The sequence below is a fragment of the Orycteropus afer genome, unplaced genomic scaffold, assembly GCF_000298275.1.
Source record: "Orycteropus afer afer isolate SDZICR_OR568_19922 unplaced genomic scaffold, OryAfe1.0 scaffold00042, whole genome shotgun sequence".
Taxonomy (NCBI): domain Eukaryota; kingdom Metazoa; phylum Chordata; class Mammalia; order Tubulidentata; family Orycteropodidae; genus Orycteropus; species Orycteropus afer.
Window position 1 is genome coordinate 15,558,228 of NW_006921629.1, and position 17,575 is coordinate 15,575,802.

Sequence of the window (17,575 nt, forward strand, 5' to 3'; positions counted from 1 at the left end):
GCTGGGAGCTGTAGTGCCGTTCCTTAGGGCTGGGGGTGGCCGTGAGGTCATCGGTGGTCGCCGGGAGCCGCCAGCACGTGGCGGCAGGTTCGCGTTATCTGCCCGCGCCTTCAGGAGGCGGTTGCTGTCGCCCTCGCGAGTCCGTCGCAGTGCCATCCCGACATGCCTGAGGAGGCGGGCTTCCCCCCGATCAAGAGATTCCGGCCGGGTTCCGGACCTCGGAACCGCTCTGGATCCTGCCCTCCTGGGAGGCGAGTGGTGATGCTGCTGGCTGGGGGCGGCGGAGGAGGAGGAGGCCGAAGGCAGCAGCCATCCCTGGCCCATCCCTCTGCCACTCCTTACCGCGAAGCTGTGGAGTTGCAGCGCCGAAGTTTGCCCATCTTCCAGGCTCGGGGGCAACTGTTGACCCACCTCCGAAACCTGGACAACGCCGTCCTCATCGGTGAGTGCACGCGCGTCCGAGCGGTTCTTTACTCGCTGTTCCGGGTTCTGCGGGAACACATTTTCTGAGGTGCTTCTCATCCTGTTGTACTCATTAGTTTCCGCAACAAACCTGAACATCTTTTCTGGCCATGTTGTACCCAGGCTATAAAGGAGATGCTCGGAAGAGAGGAATATGCCAACACACGACAATGCAAATGCACTTGTTGTTGTTGTTGTTATGTGCCGTGGAGTCGGCCCCGACTCATAGCGACCCCTCCTTGGGTTTCCAAGGCAGTATCACTACGGATGTAGGATTGCCCAACCTTGCTTCCGAGGAGTGGCTGGTGGGTTTGAACCACCAGCCTTCTGGTTAGCAGTCAAGTGCTTTAGCCACTATGCTACCAGAGCTCCCTGCAAATGCACTAGGAAAGTTTATTAGCTAACTTAAGTTAGGGTCTTTGCCCTTACCAGGTCAGTGGCTTAAGCAAAAGACCCCCTGCCCCAATATTCTCACCAATTTATGGAATAATATGGGGAGGGGGCAGCACCAGGGCGAGAGGGTACAGATGATTGGTTGTTGCTAAGGGATTTAGGGCAGTGATCTAAGATGTTGGGGGACGTAATGAACCCCCCCCTCCCCCGGCTCCAGAGTTCACTTGTTGTTGTTGTTATGTGCCGTCGAGTCAAACCTGACTCATAGCGACCCCTCCTTGGGTTTCCGAGGCAGTATCACTACGGAAGTAGGATTGCCCAACCTTCCTTCCGAGGAGTGGCTGGTGGGTTTGAACCACCAGCCGTCTGGTTAGCAGGCAAGTGTCTTAGCCACTATGCTACCAGAGCTCCCTAGAGTTCACTTAGGAAAATATTATCTAGGGAGGATGCGGCTCAGATATGTGGGAGACTTTCAGGAGTAGAGCAAATCTCCGATACGTGCTGAATCCGGATGGCTTTTGTGATGCGTGCTGAGTTCGGAGGAAGTTCCTTGATACCTGCTGAGACTGGAGGGCAGATAAAGGCCCTAAGGAGTGTTTAGAATTACAAAAGTCCTGTTAGCATTGCTGACACTAAAAGGTTTCTGGTTAAAGATTTTCCTGGAGGCTGCTAGAACTCTGGCTTCAGATTGACTCGCAGCCAGGCCTGGAAAGGTCCTCGAAGAAAAGTCGGACAGCTCTGCCCTGGATGCCCTAACAGTCTCGTGGGAGTGGCTGACGTGTGTAAAGACCTACCTTCAGTGTGAAAGGACTGCGGTGGAGGGGGCGTACGGGGCTTTGGGAGCTTAGAAGAGTCAATCTGAGCAGTTTGGGAGGAAGGTCGGGGGGAGATGGGTCCGGTGGTCGTTGAGCAGGGTCTTAAATGCTGAGGATGAGTGAGTTAGGTGACAGGAGGGAGGGCATTCTCCGCAGAGGGGAGACCCCGCGGGAGAGACTAACTGGAGGCGAGAAACAGCCCAGTCTGATAGGCAGTAGTAATTTCAGGTTCATGTATTAAGTGGCATAGTTGTGGGGCGGGTCCTTATTGCCAGAACCCTTGATCTCCAACGTTTTAGGATAGGTAAAGTAAGAGGTTCAAACCCACCAGCCACTCCTCGGAAGGAAGGTTGGGCAATCCTACTTCTGTAGTGATACTGCCTCGGAAACCCAAGGAGGGGTCGCTATGAGTCAGGGCCGACTCGATGGCAAAACAACAACAACAACAACGAAAGTAAGAGGAGCTCCTGTAGGACCGAAAGAATGAACTGCCAAAGAGATGAAGAGCTGGTGGTCAATTGAATATAGAGTTGTCAGAAGGAGGGAGTGAGCAGAGGCAGCAATTAGATCCAGTAAGATAGGGGCCCAAAGGAGGCCCACTGAATTTGGAGAAGAGGTATTAATTGTGGATTTCAGGAGAGCTGTGGGAGTAGGAGCTGCCTTCTCAGAGCCTAAGGAATAAGTAGGAGGGGAGAGAATGAAGCAGGCTTCTGCTTTGAGAAAAAAGAGGGAGGCAGAGAGAAACTCATAAGTAATCACAGGCTGAGGAGAAGAATGCAGTAGAGAGAGCGGCTGAAGATGGAAAGAGTACACTAAAGAGCAAAGATGGGAAGACATGGGGAAGAGGGATGCATGGTGACAAGGCTCGATGCAGAGCTGGCCTGGAGTAGGAGGAAGAATGTCTAAGAGGCCGTGGGGCTGGAAAAAGGAGGTTAAGAGTGGGTGTGACTGTAAAAAAGCTTGGAGGAGGAGGTTGGGGAGATCATACTTAAAGACTTCATTTTTTTCTATGAAATAGACACAGGAGCTCTGCTGAGAATGGGAGGCACAAGCCTCAGGTAGACCCTTGGAGAGGATGGAGACAGAAGGCAGGCTACAACATAAGAAAAAAGACCAATGGCAGTGCTGGTTGGCAGATGCCATTTTGGCCCTGCTACAAACTTAGATCTTAGTTTGCACACTTGGGTTATTTTCCCTTATTTTTCAATTTTTATTGTGATTTGGGTGAAAGTTTACAGAGCAAATTAATTTTCCACACAGCAGTTCATACACATTTTGTTTCATGACATTGACTACCATTCCCCACAATGTAACAGCTCTCTTCCTACTTCGTCCCTATAGTTATAACCTCTTCCCTCCCATGTGGTTATTTTACTTTAGCAGTGCTTAGTTGCCTTCTTTGCCATGTAAGAGCGGAGAAGATGGACAGAGGTAGACATTGATCTAAGTTTGGGGTTTTGCCTGGTGGATTCAGCAGGAGAAGTGCAAAATAATCAGATTCTTCATCTGTGATTCTTGGCTAGATCAGGCAGGATGAGCAGTCAGTAGGGCCTAGTGGACGGGGAGAAAATGCAGAAATACTGTCACTGTAGGTCTCTATGGGGTCAGAGAGGTAGTGGCAACAAGGGAAGGAAAGGACTCACAGGTCTACAAAGTTTGATGTTCTATTTGTTGTTAGGTGCTGTTCAGGTCACCCACCTCCTGAGCTATATCTCCCTGTGCAAACACTGCCCTTCTGTTCTCCAGTGATTGATTAGTCCAAGGAGTGTATCTACCAGATCTGTCTACCCCAAATGGCTGTCTGTTGTTTGGCTGGAACCCACAGGTGTGAGTTCAGTTCCAGACCTGAAGGGTAACTAGGGCCATAGTCTCAGGGGTCTCACCAGACTCTATCAGACCACCAAACCTGGTCTTTTTTTAGTACCATCAATTCCTGATGTTATAATTGGGCATTTTAGTGAATGTAGGCTGGTAAGTGCTAGAGGAGAGATGGCGAAGGCACCAAGGAGCACAGAGAAGGTGTACCAGCTCAGCCTCAGAGAGAGAAGAGAATGTGAACCGTAACTCATCCCAGAGACTAGACATTGCCAGATAATCAAGTTGAGGGAAGGCATGCTGTAATAGTGTGGGCAAAGGTAGAGTGTTTGAAGAAAGCTGCAAATTAGGAGTTTGTTATGGCTACAGTGTATGTGTGTGTTTGGGGGGACCGTCCTTCTCCTTGGGTTGACTCGATGGCAATGAATTTCTGGTTCGGTCCTTCTCCTTGAATTGACCTGATGGCACTGAGTTTGGTTTGGTCCTTCTTACCCCAAATCCCTCAGAAGAAACAAAACAAAACAAAAAAAAAAAAAAACATTCTCATTGACTCAGTTCCAACTCATAGTGACCCTATAGGGTGGAGTAGAACTGCCCCATATAGTTCAGAAGGCTGTAAATATTTTTGAAAACAGACTGCCTCATCTTTCTCCTGCAGAGAGGTTGGTGGGTTGAAATGCCAACCAGCCCCTCGGAATAAGTAGTGGTAATTAGTGCAGGCTCTGGAATCAGACTTCTTAGGTTTGAATCCTGACTGCCATTTAGTGCATTGCCTTTGGGCAAATTGCTTAACCTTTAAGCCTCAGTTTCTCCATCTCTAAAGTGAGGGTGATAATAGTACCTGTCTCAGGATTATTGTATTAAGTGAAATAATCCATGTAAAATGCTTAGAACAGTGCCTGGCACTGGTATATGTTCATTGTCAGCTATTCCATAAATATTTCTTATGGGTTCCCTATGCTCCTTATAAAACCAAACCAAACCCACTGCCATTGAGTTACTTCCAACTCAGCAACCCTATAGGACTGAGTAGAACTGCCCCATAGAGTTTCCAAGGCTGTAAATCATTATGGAAGCAGACTGCCTCATCTTTCTACTACGGAGTGGCTGGTGGGTTCAAACCACTGACCTTTTTTGGTTAGCAGCTAAATGTGTGCCAGCAGAGTTTCTTCTGCTATTCATATGTCCTTTAAGTGCCCTTCTTTTTTATGTTCCCTATTAAAGCCCACACCCCTGTATTGGATAAATGGCTTTGAGTTAGTAGTGCCTGAGGGTTCAGCCCCCTCCCCATCACTCCCTCTTGGGGGGCTCCTACTGCACATGCTCCTGTTTGGCACTTTGTGGTTTATTGATTAGTAACCTTGGATGTAAGGAGCCCTGGTGAGACAATGGCTAAGTACAGCTGCTAACTGGAAGGTCAGCAGTTCAAATCCACCAGCAGCTCTTTGGGAAAGAGACCTGGTAGTCTGCTCCATAAAGATTACAGGCTGGGAGACCCTTTGGGGCAGTTCTGCTCTGCCACATGGGATTCTTATGAATTGCGGTCGACTCAGTGGCACCTAACAAAAACGACCTCCTCAGATGCATGTTGAACCAATGCCAAAAAGAAACGACATTGGGATATTGAGTAACTATTAAATTTTGAAAGTGAAAAGTACATCTCAGAAAAGTTTTGGAGCCAGTTATTACTTCACATGAACAAATACTTAAAGTATTAATTTTGTTAGAAAGCAGTATCTTTGCTTATTTGTGCGAGTAATTTTGTAGGACATATGTTTATAAGTGAAGTTGCGTTGAACAGGAAATGCATTTTAAGATTGTCATCGTTGTTGATCATTGCCATCAAGTCAGTTCCTATGGAACAGAACTGCTCCATGAGGTTTTCTTGGTGCTCCCCCAGCAGTGCCCGCAGTGCCCGCCTTCCTGAAGCTTCACCAACTCAGTGTCTTCTTTTATCCTATCCCTCTGCTGTCCATTTGTTAGGTGTAGTTTGTACTCATTTACATTTAAATGAATTTTTTTTTCCATTTCCCAGGGGAAACCGGCTCCGGGAAAACAACGCAGCTCCCTCAGTACCTCTACGAAGGAGGGATCGGCCACCAGGGCGTCATTGCTGTGACCCAGCCCCGTCGGGTGGCCGCCATCTCTCTGGCTACCAGAGTCTCAGATGAGAAGAGAACTGAACTTGGGAAGCTGGTACCTGATTTTCTTCTTTACAGTCAAGAACAGACAATTCTTCCCCCTCCTACCACTTTCCTCCACTTCTGTTTTTCTAAACAAGACTTCTCTTTAAACACAGAAAGCCTTTTTCTTGCCACTGCCCTTCAGGCCTATCTCAGAGTTTTTCACTAGTTCCTGAGAGAGCTGAGGGGCTGATAAGCAGTTAGTCCTGTTTGCTTTGCTTTCAAAATCTGTTTGCAAGTTGAATAAATTAGTTGCTTTTCTATGAGTATTTTTAAGGCTTCAGTTGTTGTTGTTGTTGTTGTTTTGCCGTCAAGTCGGCCCCGACTCATAGCGACCCCTCCTTGGGTTTCCGAGGCAGTATCACTACGGAAGTAGGATTGCCCAACCTTCCTTCCGAGGAGAGGCTGGTGGGTTTGAACTGCCAGCCTTCTGGTGAGCAGTCAAGTGCCTTAGGCACTATGCTACCAGAGCTCCTCTGTTAAATAATAACTACCTATCTTTCTGGAAAAATTATAAGCTTTATTCTAACATATATATGGGTATTGATGAGTTAAAAGAAAAGAGGCAATCTATAAGACCATCTAAGACAAATTTTGTTGTGTTTGTGTGTGGGTGTTTTCACTTAAAAACTTCTTGCCCCTCTCTCCATGACTGTATATAGCTTCACATGAAAGAGTAAGTAGCTTGGGGTATATAGGTTAATTTTAAGTTCCAAATACTTGTGCTTTTTCCAGTTTTCCTTCTGTTATTGATTTCTAGTTTCATTCCATTGTGGTTGGAGAAGATCCTTTGTGTGATTTCAGTCTTTCTAAATATATGAAGACTTACTTTGTGACCTAACGTTTGGTCTGCCTTGGGGAATGTTACATGTGTACTGGGGAATAATGTATATTGTGCTATTGTTGGGTAGAGTGTTCTGTATATGTCTGTAAGGTCTAGTTGGCTGTTCAGATACTCTCTCTATTCATTTTCTTTCTAGGTGTTCTTTTATAGGCTAGTTGTAATTCTTTGTCATGTTGTTACTGCTGCAGTTAAATGTACAAGTTCATTTTCTCCCCCACTGGAGTGTATGCTCTGAGAGTGGTGTTACTGTTGGTCTTGGTCACTGTGATGGCGCAAGCACTTAGCACAGCGTTAGGCACACAGTCATCATGCAACAAGTGTTTGATGAGTGAGTGGATGATTGTTTTCCATAGGTTGGCTATACAGTCCGCTTTGATGATGTCACCTCAGAAGACACCAAGATCAAGTTCCTGACTGATGGCATGCTTCTCCGTGAAGCAATTTCAGACTCCCTGCTCCGGAAGTACAGCTGTGTCATCCTGGATGAAGCCCACGAGCGGACTATCCATACAGATGTGCTCTTTGGGGTGGTGAAAACTGCACAGAGGCGGCGGAAGGAACTGGGGAAACTGCCTCTCAAAGTACGTATAACACAGTCAAGGAAACAAAAAAACCCAAACTCACTGCTGTTGAGTTGACTCCTACGCATAGCAGCCGTATAGAACAGAGTAGGTTGTAAATCTTTATGGAACCAGACCTTCATCTTTTCTCACATGAAGTGGCTGATGGGTTTGAACCTTGACCTCTCAGTCAGCAGCCAGGCCCTTTAACCACTGCACCACCAGGGCTCACTACATATAAGGAAATAGTCCTTTATTTCTTCTTCAGTGTGTTTTCCTTTGCCCAGTCTCCTTCTGAACCATGGGGGAAGTTAATGTGGTGGGAGTGACACAGGCCTTCATCATCTGCTTTTTGCTATTGGGAGGCATACAGAAAGGCTGTCCAGTTTGGTTTCCTGTCTCATCTTTGTCTCTTGCACAGGTGATTGTGATGTCAGCCACAATGGATGTGGACCTCTTCTCTCAGTACTTCAATGGAGCCCCTGTCCTCTACCTAGAAGGCCGGCAGCACCCAATCCAGATTTTCTACACTAAACAGCCTCAGAATGATTACCTGCATGCAGCATTAGTCTCAGTCTTCCAGATCCACCAGGTATGGGCTGGGATTCAGATATTCTATGAGCTGAACATTTACATCAGGTAGATACACTCCTTGGAGAGATTAATCATGAAGGGCAGGAGTGCATGGGAGGGAAGGACACAGGGAAGAGGTAACTAAGGGGAGGAAGTGGAGGAAGCTGTTGCATTGTGGGGAATTGCAGTCAATGTCATGAGACAAAGTGTATGTGAGCTGCTGTATGGAAAGTGAATTTGCTCTGTAAACTTTCACCTAAATCACAATTAAAAAAAAAAAAAAACTAAACTAAAAAAATTACCTGGATTCCAGTACTTCAAGATCATCACATTAGGTTCTGTAGGAATTAAAACTCTTTCTTGTTAAAAAAAAGAAAGAAAGAAATGAGTGATAAGACCACCCCAGTTTTGTTTTGTTTATATACAGTTCAATTATTTTGACCTTCCTGTTAACATTCTGAGAAAATGTAGAGACAGGCATTTTTTAAAATGAATTTTTGTTTTAATCTAAGTGATTATGATGGAGTTCTCGTCCTCTGTCATAAGTCAGTTCTGATGTAAGTTGAGTTCCTTGGTTTTTTTAGTTTTCATTATTACTACCTTTGTATCACTGTCTTTATAAATCTGGCAGTATTTTGAACAGGAAATCAAAATTGAACATCTGCAAGTGAATTTCTGAGAATGATAACGTCAGCAAATTACATGCTGTAACATATTATTAACAATAAGATATACCAAAAAAACCCCAAAACAACAGTCAGTCATAAATGGGGTTTGTTGTAACTCCAGTGTGTCATAAGTTGGAGACTACCTGTGTTTCTAAATAGCCTGCTTATATTGCTGTTTCTTGATTGACCAATATTGTTGCTGTTAGAGGCTGTCAAGTTGATTTGACTCTTTAGTGACTGCATGTGACAGAGCAGAACTGTCCCATAAGGTTTTCTTGGCTGTGATCTTTACAGAAGCAGATCACCAGGTCTTTCTCTGGCAGAGCAGCTGGGGGTTCAAATGGCCAGCCTTTTGATTAGCAGCTGAACACTTAACCATTGAGCCACCAGGGCTCCCTTGATTACTATTAAGCATTATACATTAAATCTTACCATGGTATGTGAGGGCTTAGCACATGCCTCCCGACTTGTCTCCCTCCTCCATCTTTTCAATGTAATTATAGCACAATGTTTTTAAACCAAGTATTAATAATTACAATATTATTGCTGTACATTGTTAGTATTCCACCATTGCTATGCCTCCTTTCTTGTAAGACACAGTTATATATGCTCTACTAGGTTCTGTGCAGCTCTGGCCTGAATTTCTATCAACTCTGAGTAAGCACCTACTTTGCCTCTTCATAGGAAGCCCCTTCTTCTCAGGACATCCTGGTGTTCCTCACTGGGCAGGAGGAGATCGAAGCAATGAGCAAGACCTGCCGAGACATTGCAAAGCACCTCCCAGACGGCTGCCCTCCAATGCTGGTCCTTCCTCTGTATGCCTCCTTGCCCTACACCCAGCAGCTCCGTGTCTTCCAGGGGGCCCCCAAGGTGAGTAAGTACACCACCTCCTGTCCAGTCCCGTCCCTGGGCTTGGACAGATGTGCCATGACATCAAGTTCCTGATAAGAGAACAGGGCGCGGTGCTCAGGGACCAGACAAACCAGTTGAAAAGCCAACAAGAATACAATGCCTAGCTACAGAGATAGCACCCCGAGGAAAGAACAAGGAGACTGTTGTAGTGGTTGAGGGTGAGGGTGAGAAGGAAATGAGTGACCCTCCTAAGGTCCAACACAAACAGGGCACATCTATCCATTCATCGTGTTCCTGTGATGAGCCGCACACAGGGCTGATGCATCATAACACTGTCTCTTCCTCCCAAGAGCCAGCAAGCTAGGTTACAGTCCCATTCTATAAACATTGAGGTCCTGAGAGGTAAAGAAATAATTGCTCGGGGCTCACAGTCAATAAATTGGCAGGGCCAGGATTCCCACCCACATCCACCTGCTTCTGAGTCTTGTGCTTATGTCTCCACATCTCATTGCCTCAAAATAAACTTTTGAGACTAACATCCCTGTCCACCTGCCTGCCACCCATTTTAATAACTGACCTCCATAGAATCTCTCATTAATAATGGAGTCATATTTTTTTGATCATGAGTGAATTGCTTCGGAAATTAATGGTGAGGAATATGTTTTAAATCATATGTGTGTCATATGGCTTTTTGGTTTTCTTTTAGGGCTATCGCAAAGTGATCATTTCAACCAACATCGCTGAAACCTCCATAACCATTGCAGGAATAAAATTTGTAGTTGACACAGGCATGGTTAAAGCAAAGAAGTATAACCCTGGTGAGACTTGGTAGCTCATGACTGTCCCTGCTGTGTCTAGTGAGTGCCTGTTGCGTTTCCTCTAGTCCCACAGGTTCCCCCCATTTCACATTTGTAGCTAACTCAGATTTGAGTGGCAGGCCCATTAACGAGCCAGTCCGGAAGCCAAGCCCTGAAAGGAGACCTGAGGTAGGTATGTGAGACCCAGAAAGCAAGGTTCCAAGAAGAGCCCAGGCTCATTAACCAGCCAGGGAATAGAGGGCCAGGGAGCTGGCAGGGGTCTGGAACCCAGTCAGAAGTTGCGGGGGCAGCCTGATACCAGGTCCAAGCCTGTCGTTAAAAATAATATTATTTGAGTATGGCTGGTTTGGCTCCCAAGGAGCTCTGGTGGTGTACTGGGTAAGAGATTTGGATGCTAACCAGAAGGTTGCCGGTTCAAACCTACTAGCTGCTCCACGGGGGAAGATGAGGCAATCTACTTCTGTAAAGATTAAAGCCTTGGAAACCCAGTGGGGCTTGCTGTGAGTCAGAATCGACTCAATGGCAGTGGGTGTGGTTGAGTGGGTTTTGTTTTGAGCTCTCAGGATGGGAAGAAAACATTCCCTAGGCTGGGGGGAAGGGTAGAGGGGGAAGCACTAGGTTTTTACTGAGAATGTGCAGCAGGGAGCTTGCTTGAAGTCAGTTTCTTTGGGTCTGTTTTACATCTCACCTTATTCTACAGAGGATTGGAGGAGCTGAAATGATTGCTCCTAGATGTTTGATTGAAATGCACTGCCAGGCATTGGAGGGTGCTAACTTTCACACGTCTATCTTTCAGAGCTAATGTATGTGAAAGGGCTTGGTTCTCTAGTGCCTGGCACAGAATGCACTGCTATCAAGAAAGTTGCTCCCCTTTATGCTTCAGAAAGAAATAGAGCTGGGAGAAGGATAAAGCACACACACATACCACTCGAGGCACTTGATTTCTGAGTGACTGATTGATGGGGAGACCAACATCCCCTAGTTTGCCAGGAACCGTCCTGGTTTTAGTACTGAAAGTCACGTATCCTGGGCAAACTGGGATTGCTAGTCACCTTGTGATCTAAGCCAAGACCTAAAACCTGCTCTTGTGGCTCCTTGCTGTGAACACGAGGTTTTCCTGGTAATACAGTAACAGATTCCACCTAGCACTTGAATGAAGGCCTCATTTACTTAGGGGCAAATGACTGTAAAGCAGCCTGGTTTTGTGCTTTCCAGTCTAGCCTTGAGTTTTCCTGGATCCCTGTGTTTCAGAAAGGTCACTAGTGTTCTGAGGAATGCTCCTTCTTGTTGGGGCTGTAGAAACTATGTGTATATGAGAAGAGTGAAGCATTTGTGTGGCCCATTTTCCTTCCAGACAGTGGGCTTGAGGTCTTGGCTGTGCAGCGGGTGTCAAAGACCCAGGCTTGGCAGCGCACGGGAAGGGCTGGCAGAGAGGACAGTGGCCTCTGCTACCGACTCTACACCGAGGATGAGTTTGAGAAGTTTGATAAGATGACCGTGCCAGAAATCCAGAGGTGAGCTCAGTGGCTCCTGCCCTCCTGCCATGTGTCCTGCCTCCCTCTCCTGTTGGCTTATGTTTTCCCAGTGCTGTCCTGTTCCCATGTGCCCTCCTCAGTGAGCTGTTCTGACTCACAAGCCTGAGGACCCAAGACGGGTGAATGCCCTGCATCTCTCACTCTGTAGGTGTAACCTGGCAAGCGTGATGCTACAGCTCCTGGCAATGAAAGTCCCCAATGTGCTCACTTTTGACTTCATGTCCAAACCATCTCCAGGTGAGTAGAATCCTATGTGTTGTGGAAGGTCTTAGTAGCTAAACAATAGCTGATGGACTCTCCTTAAAAATTCAAAAAAGACAATGTTTTGATGGTCTCCTTTGTTTAGTTTAATTTGATGGATAGTAACATTAACTATTAAAAGAACATATCAAAATTGGGATGTGATTGGTTCAGGGCTTTCAGAGTGTGGTCCCGGTGCAGAAATGTTACTATTGTACAGGGACTCCCAGGTGGGTTCCTTGGCCACTGGACCAGTGAAGGTGGTTGAGCGTGGTCCATGGGATATTCCAGAAACCCAGTGGACATTGTCCCTTTCTCAGCTAAAGGAGTGAAAAGACTGGAATTTGATAAGCTCCAAAGGCAGTTTGAGTGCACCTTCCTTTTATGGCTGAATCATCTAATGAGCACCAAAAAGGATGAGCGTCTGAGGGCTGGGAGGTGACGAGGGAAGAGAGGCAATCCCAGCCTTTGTCCCTGCTTGTGTCTCCCTGTGCGCCGGTGGCCCTCACTGACAGTCTCTCTGTGGAGCAACAGTAAACCATCGGGATTCTGAATGATGATGGCATCGGCACTTAGCAGCTCTTCAACACACCATTTTCCTTTTCTTTCTCTCTTTTTAAGAAATACAAAAGTAAAAAAAAAAAAAAAAAATCCTAAAGAATGAGTGGGTCTACAGGGGTCCCAGCCCTAATACTCAAGATCTCAGTCTCCCTCCCATAAAGCACCCTCTGTGACCACTTCTAGCTGTTGGCTTCTGGAGAATATCTGTGCCTAAATCCACAAATGACAACACACATTATGTATTGCTCTACACTCTGTTTTTTCTTTTAATTGCTAAATTATTACATGCAAAGGAGTAACATTCTGTATATGCAAAGTATATGGAGTGATAAAACAAACACCTGTGTTCCCGCTGCCAGCGCCTCTGAGAGCCCAGCCACTCCTGGGTGTACTCGCTTCCTTCCCACTTCCGTGAGGGAAATACTCTCCCACATTCTGTTCGTAGTTCTCTTACTTCTCTTATGTTATGGTATGTGTGTGGGCCTCTAAATGATAGGCTGTTTAAGTTTGCATGCTTGTGTGTTTATTCTCTGGCCACCTCTCTTTTCGTTCAGCATTTTGTGTAAGGTTTGGGGAAGGATTTTCCCTGCTAAACACTGTGCCACTGTACGCATAAAGCAAAGTGTGTTTATGCATTCTCCTACTGGTAGACACTGGCACATTGCTTTTATCACTAAATACATTTTATAGGTTGTTCCCTGTCGATATGTATACTCTATTTACTACATCCTTAGAAGTGCTTGTTTATTCTCTAATAGGCAGTGCAGGCAGATGGTTCCAAATTCAAAAAGTGTAGAAGAGGAAACAGTAAATAGTGTTTTTCTCACCCATGTCTCCCCAGCCCCCAGACGGCCTTTTAGGCCACTAGGATTTCTTTCTTTGGTGTATGTGAGATAAATGAAAGCAAGTACCTGTTCTTCCTCTCATCGTTTTTTTTTTTTTAATTAACAGCAGTAAACTCCACACACAGTTCTGTATCTTGCTTTTATTTATTTTTTTTCTTTCTTAAAACTCACCCACTTATTTTGTAGATTGTTCCACTTTAATAGATAAGGAGCATCCTTGTTCCTTTTAAAAGGAGCTCTGGTGGCATAGTGGCTAAGGCATTTGACTGCTAACGAGGAGGTCAGTGATTCAAACCCACCAGCTGCTCCACGGAAGGAAGATGGGGCGATCTACTTCCTTAAAGACTTACAGCTTTGGAAACCCAGTGGGGGTCAGGGGGTCACTATGAGTTAGAATCAACTGGATGGCAGTGAGTTTGGTTTTTTTGTTTTTTGTTCTTTTTAATGGCTGTATGTATTTCTACAGTGTGAATGCCCCCTATGTCTAATCATGTGTTAACCACTGATAAAGCTACAAAGGATATCCATGTATGTAGATCTCCATACAGTGTATATCAGTAGGTGAAATTCCTAAGTGTAACATTGCTACATTAAAGGGTATGGGTGTTTAACATTTACAGGCCATTCATTCAAAAAGGGGAATTGAGCTGGAAACAGTGATGTCATTAACAGCTTGGAAAAGTGTGTCACGGGGGTCCTGGTGGCTATGACCTTTGCTGTTGTGTGATACAGAGTTATCAGAAGCACCTGGAAGGTACTGAACTGGCTGCAACTTCTTCCTTTTTTGGACTTTTGGCTCCTTTTTGTGTCTCTGTTTCTTTAGATCACATTCAGGCAGCCATTGCCCAACTGGACCTGTTAGGTGCTCTTGACCGTAAGGATGACCAGCTTTCCCTGACTCCAATTGGAAGAAAGATGGCAGCATTTCCTTTAGAACCCAAATTTGCCAAAGTAAATGATACAGTCTCCTCGGTCCCCTTTCTGTATATTCCGGGTTAGCCATCCCTAAGTAGGCCCTGAACCCAGTGCTTCTGGACTAATCCTCACCTCTTCTTTCAAATTTTTTCAACCCCCTCTTTCTCTACAACACTGGTTTCTGTTCCATGTGGGATTCAAAGACCTTAACTCATGAGCCCTGTCCACAAGGGATTTGGAATTCTGTGGGGAAGGCAGGAATCTGTTTTACAAAAAAGAAAAATACCATGAACGTATATAATCATGGTTTTAGAAACACCTGCCCTTGCACTCCCTAGAAGAGAAAATGCAAAAACAATATACAGAAATGCTGTATTCAGAAAGTAGGGAAGAACTTGGCTTAGCCAGTTGTTAATTCTGATTTTCAGACCATTCTTTTGTCCTCCAAATTCCACTGCACCGAGGAGATACTGACCATCGTCTCCCTGCTGTCCGTGGACAGCATTCTCTACAACCCTCCTGCCCGGCGGGATGAGGTGCAGAGCGTCCGGAAGAAGTTCATCTCCAGTGAGGGCGACCACATTACCCTGCTGAATATCTACCGGACCTTCAAAAACATGAGTGGGAATAAGGTGAACCTTGTCCTATTTTTTTTCTGATTTGATAGCTCCTTCTTTCTGGCCCATGTTGTAAGTGAATGTTCTATTTTTGGCTAAATCATCTACACTCAAACCAAACCCACTGCTATCAAATTGATTCCAACTCACAGCGACACTATAGGACACAGTACAAGTGCCCCCTATGGTTTTTAAGGCTGTAAATCTTTATGGACGTAAACTGCCTCATCTTTGACCTACAGAGTGGGTGGTAGGTTTGAACACCCAACGTTTTGGTTAGCAGCAAAGTGCTCTAACCCTTGTGCCACGAGAGCACCCTGAATCATCTACAGACTCTTGAGAAGAACACCAGATTGTCATTGCTGAACTGTGTGAAGACAGGGAGATAAGAGGTTGTCTGCTTGTGTTTAACTTGGGCTTAACTTGAGCAAGTTACTTACGCTTTTTGGTGATTCAGATTTTTAACTACATAATGTTTTTTTCTTTTTTCTTTTTACCCACCACCTTCTCCTAACTCTTTTCATGGTAATTTTTACCTATATAATATTTCATTCCCTGGACCAAGATGGAAAATGGCAATCCAGTCTTGGATTTATTGAGAGAGTCAGTAATTGTTCTGTAATGTGCATGCTTATACTTTGCATTTTAAAGCATCCAATTCTTTAAAATAAAGAAGCAAGCCACCAGCCAGTTTCAGCAGTTGTAAACTTTTTTGCTGTATTTGCCTCACTTTATATTTAAGGAACTAAAACGCTGCCGATACAGTGAAAGCCCTGATCTTTCCTGTCCCTTTTTCCCTGTGTAGCCACGGTCCTAAAGTTGGTGTGCATGTTCTCTGTGGTGATACACTTTTACTTCAGAGCCATGCGTACTCTAGTCCATAGGTATTTTCTTACATTATCCTCTTGCACCTTGCTTCCACTTTGGTGCTGCAGTGTCCATGTCTTCTTGTTGCACATGGGAGAATTTCTGTGAGGCCAACCCCTGGGAGTGGAGCTGCTGGGTCTTGGAATAGCTGTGTCAGAGCTTTACCAGGCTGGCCATGTGGCTCGCCAGTGTTGCTAACACCTTTTCTGCTCCCCAAAGTAATGCGTATGAGTTTCCATTTCCATGATCCCCTCCAACTCTTAGTCAATTCTGCCAAGCGGGTGGATGTGAAATAATACACCAGCTATTTAAACTATTACCATGATTCTTTCAGAGTTGAGGATCCATCCATATGTTAATTTTGGTCGTTAGCAGTTCTTCTGTAGTACCTCTTCATATCCTTTGTTTGTTTTTCTATTGGATTGTTGATCTTTTTTCTGTTGATTGGTAGGTTTTTTTTTTTTAATCTTCTGGAGGTACTACCTCTTTCTTAGGTGTGGTGATGCCAGTATTTTCTTCTAACCTGTAGGTCCTTTCATGGTGACTTTTGACATAAGGACATTTTGAGTTTTACTTCAGTTTGCATTGTTAATATTTTCCTTTCATGCATTTTTAATATAAAGCTATTTTCTTCTATTTATTTTGGGCACCAGAAGTTTTCCTTCTCTCCCTCCTGAATTCAGCTGTGTTCTAAAATGGCTGTATATTTTTTCTCTATAAAAATGAGGGGATTGTGTTCTTTGTTTTTATCCTGCTCAGGATTGGTGTAAGGAGAATTTTGTCAACAGCAAGAATATGATGTTAGTCGCCGAAGTCAGAGCACAGCTGAGGGATATCTGCTTAAAGGTACTGTTTATTCGTGCCATCTCTTGGCAGACTGAGCTGTCACTTTTTTCTAGGTAGGAGTTTTTAAATTGTGAGTGATTATAGAAGTAATAATCATTGTAGTAAAATTTGAAAATAAGGAACAAGAATTACCCATAATTCCACATCTCAGTATTTTGGTGTGTTTCTTGATAGTGGTTTTTTTTTTAGCCATGTATTTTAAGTGCATTTTTTTAACATAGTTAGATTTATGTATAATTTATATTCAGCTTTTACAAATGCTTTTATAAAGCATTTTCTGACATTACTAAAATGCTTCCTAAGAATTTATTTAGTGGGGATATCTATTGTTTTTTTAGATTATAAAAGCAAATGCTTATTCATTGAATATGCAGAAATAACGCATTCAGTTTGAAAGTCTCCCGTAATCCTCCCCCTCCAGGGATGACCACTATTAAAAGTTTGGTATAGTTTCTTCTGGACCTCTTTCTTTTCTGTGGATGTATTTGTGCATCTGTGTGTGTGTGTGTCTGTGTTTATTGATACCCCTGTTTTTTCAATGCTTTTTCCACTTCTTCCTTTCTCCTGAAACAGATGTCCATGCCAATCATGTCATCCCGAGGAGACGTGGAGAGCATCCGCCGCTGCCTGGCACACAGCCTCTTCATGAGCACAGCAGAACTTCAGCCAGATGGCACCTATGCCACCACAGACACCCACCAACCAGTGGCCATCCACCCCTCATCTGTCCTCTTCCACTGTAAGCCAGCCTGTGTTGTGTATACTGAGTTGCTCTACACCAACAAGTGCTACATGCGAGACCTTTGTGTCGTGGACGCCGAGTGGCTGTACGAGGCCGCCCCCGAGTACTTCCGCAGGAAGCTGAGAACCGCCAGGAGCTAAGCTGCCTCAAGGCTGCCAGGATTGCTGCTTGCCCATGAGCTTGGATGACATCCGTTCTGCTAGCAGTCTCTTAGGCTGGCACTGAGAGAGGCAGTGAGTTTTAATACAGCCGACGGGCCCAGCTTCCGAGAGCTTGGAGGCATCTTTATTTAAACTCCTATGACTGAACCATGTAGACAATGTACATGCCATTTATACTTGCTGGGTGACTTAGTTAACTTCTGAGCCTGTTTCCTCATCTGCCAAATGGGGATGATGATGATGATGATGATACTTTCAGGGTT

The 17,575-nt window shown here is 45.0% G+C and overlaps 1 protein-coding gene across 1 annotated transcript; it reads left to right on the top strand.

The window, feature by feature from the left end:
• On the top strand, positions 1-17,291 carry DHX33 (DEAH-box helicase 33). Its single transcript, XM_007937514.2, has 12 exons — positions 1-442; positions 5,521-5,681; positions 6,866-7,093; positions 7,494-7,664; positions 8,998-9,183; positions 9,872-9,983; positions 11,338-11,497; positions 11,667-11,755; positions 13,988-14,115; positions 14,508-14,711; positions 16,323-16,409; positions 16,983-17,291. The coding sequence occupies exons 1-12, from the start codon at positions 163-165 to the stop codon at positions 17,289-17,291; spliced, it is 2,115 nt and encodes a 704-aa protein (XP_007935705.1). The 5' UTR covers positions 1-162.
• The last annotated feature ends 284 nt before the right edge of the window (positions 17,292-17,575 follow it).